The 6,000-nt window shown below is 37.1% G+C and overlaps 2 protein-coding genes across 2 annotated transcripts in view; one reads left to right on the top strand and one right to left on the bottom strand.

The window, feature by feature from the left end:
• Window positions 1-574: 574 nt before the first annotated feature.
• On the top strand, window positions 575-2,785 carry LOC103913782 (chromosome unknown open reading frame, human C19orf40). The gene is made up of 4 exons (XM_009320327.1): window positions 575-686; window positions 1,291-1,430; window positions 1,736-1,888; window positions 2,543-2,785. Exons 1-4 carry the CDS (start codon window positions 575-577, stop codon window positions 2,783-2,785), a joined length of 648 nt encoding a protein of 215 aa, XP_009318602.1.
• Window positions 2,786-3,591: 806 nt separating this feature from the next.
• Window positions 3,592-6,000, bottom strand: part of RHPN2 (rhophilin, Rho GTPase binding protein 2) — a 33,602-nt gene continuing 31,193 nt past the window's right edge. Inside the window, exon 16 of the mRNA XM_009320326.1 lies at window positions 3,592-5,091. Coding sequence (XP_009318601.1) covers window positions 4,840-5,091 — 252 coding nt within the window. The 3' untranslated portion in view covers window positions 3,592-4,839. The remainder of the gene's footprint in view (window positions 5,092-6,000) is intronic.

The following is a 6,000-nucleotide window of genomic DNA, read 5'->3' as shown; positions in this document are numbered from 1 at the left end:
CGGTGCCGTGCCGGTTCGTCTTTAGCTCTTCTTAAATCGTGCCTTAGCCTGAAAGACTCCCGTTTCCCCCTAAAGTCAGAACACCGCTTAAAGCTGGCAAACCTGAAAATAATCTCTCCCAGCAACTACCTTCTAATAATCTGCCTGGAAACTTCTGCCAGCTGAGGGCTGGAGATGCCTCTGGAGTCCACTTTGTAACTGAAGCAGACTTTCTCCCAGCATAGACTGGATGAAGGCATAGAAAAGGCAGTGTGGTGTGTGGGGTTTGGTTTTTTTTTGCCATCTGCGTGTCTTACTTCAGGTGTTTTTCAGATTGACTGGCAAAGTTGGGAGTTGAATTTGCAAGCCAACAGCCCGTACTCAAGTAAACAGAGTTGCTTACTGATTTTGATATGTTACCCATAACTATAAGGTAGCTTTGGGGAGGAGATAGCGTCTCTTCCTGAGTATTCTGTCTTACAAATTTTAATCATAAAATTAAGTTTGGAACAGGTTTATGAACTGTGTTAATATCTCTTCCACGTTTCTTTCTAGGGTGTAACTGCTACTGAAGTAAAGATTTAAAGGAGGTCTGATGACAGCGAAAGCAAACTTTTCTGTGGCAGCAGGATCTATAGTTGTCCCTTATGGGCATGTGATTGGAAATGAAAAGTGGAGAGGGTCAGAGATAGCCCAAAGGCTCCAAGGTAAGCACAAACAAATTGGAAGAAAAACAATTGAGGCAAAGCATTCCCCTCTATCACCCGGTATTGTTAAGATTGGCTGGCACATGCTTTACTCTGTGCCTGACTGGTCCCATATTTGTGGTACAGCCTATGTTAGCAGGCTGAAAATTCCTATTTGTCTATCATGTATCTAAGTAAGCGATCAGTTCTGTCATATTTGCATAGTTGCTGAGCAGAAGTATCTGCTTCTTGGGAACCACAGCTGTAGGGCTATTGTGAATATGCACCTCCACTGAAGTCCCTTGAATCTACATGGATACTGGGACTGTGCTATCATCAGTTGGCACAGCAAACTAAATTGAGATGATCCTTTCAGAACAGCATGTGATGGTTTTATTCAAGTCCAGAGTTTACTGAGAAGCTATTAGCATTACTAAAGGCCTCATACAGTACTTTGGGTTGTTTGTACCAGTTTTGCTTAAAGAGAAGAAAGGCTTTTAAAGAATATGAAGTTTGTTGTCAAGTCACTAGGATTATTGACACATTAGGAAGGTTGTGCTGTGAAGTAATTATTAGTATATATGCATTTTTTAACTAATGTATCTTTTAACAATCTCAACTTAAGGGAAAATTAGACTCATCTTTGAAGATGGCTTGGGACTTGTGGATTTTCATCTTTCAAACAGAACTTGCATTTTATTTATTTCTGAAGCAGATTTGGTTGCAGGGGATGAATTCAAACGAAGATTGGTTCGGTTTAGAAATGTAAGTACTACATAAAAAGAAGTTTTAAATTGGTATTTGTTTATTCCATGCGTCTGAAAACATTCTTATGTTATTTTAAAATTCTAATGGAGCTAAACTTTTGTGATAATTTCCACCTGAAAACTGAAAAATTACACAGCTGTGTAATAATGTTGTATTACCAGTACCTCAGTACTGTTGCTGCAACTCCTATTCTTCCTCTGATTGCTTTCAGGCAGCTCTTACTTGACAGAAATTTGCTCTCTGTTGCATTGCATCAGCTTGTCATTAACAAGGTCTTTTCTTCCTTTTTCCTTTCAATACAGGCCAGCAGTCTCAGGGGAATTGTAATTGTGGAGAGAAGCCAAATAAGTGATCAGTACTTCTTAGCAGTACAAAAGCTTGTTGTGTTAGAACTTGGAATGGTGTTGCTTCCTGTGGCAAATCAAGGAGAAGCTTCTCAACTTATTACTCAGCTAGTAAGTTTCTATGTTAGTGAGCAAACTTTTATTAAAATATGAGACATGAGGAGAATTACCTGTTTTCCTGCAATCATCACTCATTTCAGAAAGAATACATGGGATCATAAGGAACACAACATATTTCGTTGTTTGAATGTAAGGAATAAATATTCTGCAACAGTACTGCAGTAGTATAGTTCAGGGGAAAGAGGACTTATTTGGGAACAAAGAAAGAAAGTTGAAGAATATGATACTGGATTTTTTTTAATGTGATCTTGCACCAGGATGCCGCTGGATAGCATTAGGCAATTCTCACTTAAGTAAGTTCGCTGTCAAAATCGACTTGAGACTTTGCTTTGTCTCAGGCTGGGGAAATTGTGTTCTTATGTTGTTTCTCTTTTCCTTTATCCTTTCTCTGATTGCATCAAAAAGATGACAAATCATTGTTTTAATTCATGGTTGGTATTAAGAAACTGTTGGTTTCCTGGTGAGACTTTGTGGATCTCCATCAAAACCCTTAACAAGGGCGTACACTTAAAGAGGGAGCTTGTTTTAAAAACTTCCTAGTGATTGCACTGAACTCTTTTGAGATTAAATAAACTATTTTAAAAATCAAGAGCAGAGCTCCAGCAGAGGGCACTCAGTGTCACTTATGGGTTTGTTTTGTTTCAGGTCCGTGAACAAAGTAAGGATCACAACAGTAACCCCTTTATTCATAAACAGTGTTCTCAGCTGGCAGAGCCATCAGTGTTTCGTACGGTGCAACAAATTCCAGGAGTTGGGAAAACAAAAGCTCTGCTTTTACTGCAACGGTTTGGAAGCATCCACAGGCTTTGTAATGCATCTGTCAAAGAGCTTGAGCTAGTAGTTGGACAAACGGCAGCACCACAAATTTATAGTTTTTTATGTTCCTGACATGCATGTATAGTGCTGGTTTGGAAAACAAACACTTTTTGTTTAGTTGTTTCTTGCGAATTGTAAAATTTTCGGTTTAGTAATCACATATTATGGTAATTTCTATGATCCTGGTGACAACTAGAGGGTGTTGACTAATTGTCTAGATATTACTCTGCTGCTGCGTCTTTACAGCTGTTCCACTCATGTAGATTGAGCTGTGAAGATTACCTTGGAAAAAGAGGGCTGTAAAGTGTTTTGCATGTGTCTTGTACAAAAAAATGAGAGAAAGCTGTCTCTTTCAGCATCCACAGAAAAAACCAGAAAAGCAATTTGCTTGCTTGCTTTCTTTTTGTCTTCCAGGAATAAACACTTCGTTAGTATGTGGGTGGTGTTATCTTCTCAGTAACTGGAAATGTGAGTTACAGTGCTTTAAAAATGTTAGCATACATTGCTTTATAGTAATATCTTTGATTTATAACTTTTTGGAGTTCCTTTGGAAAGTCCTACTGGAATACATCTTTGACTTTACACTAACTTATTTCTCTGGTTCCTTTTTCAGTTCACAGGGTGTTATCAAATTTATTCCTTTGTGTCTAATATCCAAAATCTTGGATAATTTAATAAGGGCAAAATTGCCTTATGCACCCATTAAGGAGGTGTGTAACAAGCTTATACAATATAAACTTTTAAGAAAGACATTTTCTTAGATCTTTGTAAGCAACAGTACAGAAACATGCAAGAGGTATGCCAGCAGTAAATAGTGAAAACCTGTAAATTACGCTATATCATCCAAGCTGTAGCAGAATCAAAAAGCTACTACTAAATGGCAGCATCTGATTTTTATTCTTAAATAAGTGTCATCAACATATTTACACCTATTACACAACAAACTAAAAATAAATGACATTAGAGTTTACACCCAGACGCAAACTTTCCCCTTATTTTAAGTTTTGAGTATCAAACAGCATATATCTACTCTGTAGATGGCAATGTTAACTAACACTACCGTGTTAGCAATTTTCAATTAATTTCAATTTCAGAAAAAAAAATCTCAAAGAAATGCTCACACAGGGTTTTTTTGTCCCCCTCCTTAATATATATAGCCAATGCTTGCTCATGAATTGTTCCAAGGGGAGGAGGATTTTGTATCTATTTGTTTTTTACTTGGTGTGATAGTAAATAAATATTCTGCCACTTAGACTCACAAGCACTTCTTCTCTCGTATTTAAAGCATCACCACAATTTATGTACTCTTGATCAATATACTGGAATATGTCAGTTTTGAGATTTGTTCCACAGCTATCAATTTTATCAGAACTAATGAGATACAAGTCTTATGGTAAGTAGGTTAAATAATTTCAAGTTTGGAATAAAGCCTGTTTTTAAAAATTGAATCAGCAGGCATTTAAAATGTAACCTAGATCAGAAAAAGAGCAGAGTAAAAAGCCTTTTGTAGTTCAAAAGATCTTTTGACTTCTAAGCCTTCTAATTCTCTTCCAGAATTAAATTAACTATTCAGTAGAATACACCTCGTACTCTCAGAAATAGAATGTCTATGCACAAAAACCACATGACGCTGCCCCTTAACACAAGGCTTGTTTCTCTGAATAACGTTTTCTCACCTGTGGTTTGTTAAGGTAATTGTTTAGTGTTAAGTGATTTATTACTGACTCTAAACTTTTACAGCAAAATCAGCCTTTAATGCGTCCCCTGTTGTTTTGCATGCAGCATCAAGTTTGTAATAAATAACTCCCATCTACCATAGTTTATAAAAAATCAGTCTTGATACTGTATTTTGCAACTCCAGAGGAATCCAGTCCTCACGTAAGCAATTTTATCATCTACAATTTGTTATTGCATACCTCCCAAACCACTTCATTCTAACCTTCAAATGCTTAAGTTTTACAGTTTTTGCCAGCCTCTGACCTTCATAGTGGCTCAATACCCAGTAAATTAAGTCAATGGCATTTGTCTGAATTTATACATGTGTTTATATAAAGATAAAACTGATCACTATTTTTTAATATACATTTTGAAGAAAAGTGTCATGTTAACAGATCCTTCTAAAAGATTCAGTACAATGAACTTTCCGTATTCAGAAGTGTGAAGGGAGAAAGCTGCTTCTTAATCTGAGAACTTCCAGCCACAGCTGAAGGAAGGCAAAGGGTGCTTGCAGCCTTCTGTCTATTTTTAGTTCCCCAACTTAGAAAAGGCAGTTTCAGTGGGGCTTTCTTGGTCTGATCAATCTTGTCCTCTTCCATGGCTAAACAGATTAAGGAGTATGTCTTCTGCATTCCCACAGAATAAGTTGCACTCTTACTATGCTGTAGGAAAAAGAGAAGCATTAGAAGAATCAGTCACCCAAACTGGGTCAAAATTTTGAAGATAACAAAAGACTACTGTACAGATAATTTCCAAGGCAGACTGCAGCAAGCTTTCTGTGCTAATGACATACTAACTGAATACAAGGCCCTTCAGAGTTGCTGTGATTCTGGTATTTTGCTCATGTAGTTTCAAGGGTATACTATGCAAAGTGTAAAGGGTTTGTTGTTATGGTTATAGTTGTGTTATAGTTAGCATTTACTGGCTTCTACCACAACCATACGATATATACACTAACCTCGCTACAAAGCTTAAGTATGTAGTTCTTGCACAAACCTCTGAAGGGGAGTCTTTTTGTTGTCTTTGGACAGGTTCCATGTTGATTACGACTATGACAACAAGAGCTACAATAGGACATTCTTTTGGGATACCTGAAAGGCACAGCCTTCTCTGTCTTATCTCAGCTGTGCCCTGAAGCAATTTGATTATATTCTAGCCTTTTGTTTCCAGCAGCAGTTTGGAACGGTAGGTGTGGAATTCCTTACTGAAAATAAGGAAAATCAACTTCTTAGAACAAGAAAACCTAACAGCAATAAGAGGTTAGATCACTTCTAAGGCAACAACACTTCAGTGCCTAAGCTTGCCAGGGAAGAATGTTAGAAGGGCGAAGCGGTGGATTTAGCTGAACTAAAGGAACAGGTTCTCTCACACTACAAATAAGTTTAAGTTATTTAGAGCGTAACACTTTTTAATCTTTTGATCATTTTTCCTTAGTCTAAAGCTTCTACAGCAGCTTAGTAACTGACTAGACAGTTGAAGTCCACCAAAATAAAAAATACATACATTAATCCATGATCTAATACAAAAGCCACAGATCATTTATGTTAACAGTGCATCAAAAATAAGCATGT

This window comes from Pygoscelis adeliae, unplaced genomic scaffold, assembly GCF_000699105.1.
Source record: "Pygoscelis adeliae isolate BGI_AS28 unplaced genomic scaffold, ASM69910v1 Scaffold62, whole genome shotgun sequence".
Classification (NCBI taxonomy): Eukaryota; Metazoa; Chordata; class Aves; order Sphenisciformes; family Spheniscidae; genus Pygoscelis; species Pygoscelis adeliae.
Note: the sequence above shows the minus strand (reverse complement) of the source record. Positions and strands in the feature narration are given on the sequence as shown.

Bases quoted from the DNA above. Each gene is read 5' to 3' on its own strand.
- LOC103913782 (XM_009320327.1), top strand. From the start codon at position 575: ATGACAGCGAAAGCAAACTTTTCTGTGGCAGCAGGATCTATAGTTGTC. The intron at 687-1,290 runs GTAAGCACAAAC...TCTCAACTTAAG, and splicing joins GATAGCCCAAAGGCTCCAAG to GGAAAATTAGACTCATCTTT. The intron at 1,889-2,542 runs GTAAGTTTCTAT...GTTTTGTTTCAG, and splicing joins CTCAACTTATTACTCAGCTA to GTCCGTGAACAAAGTAAGGA.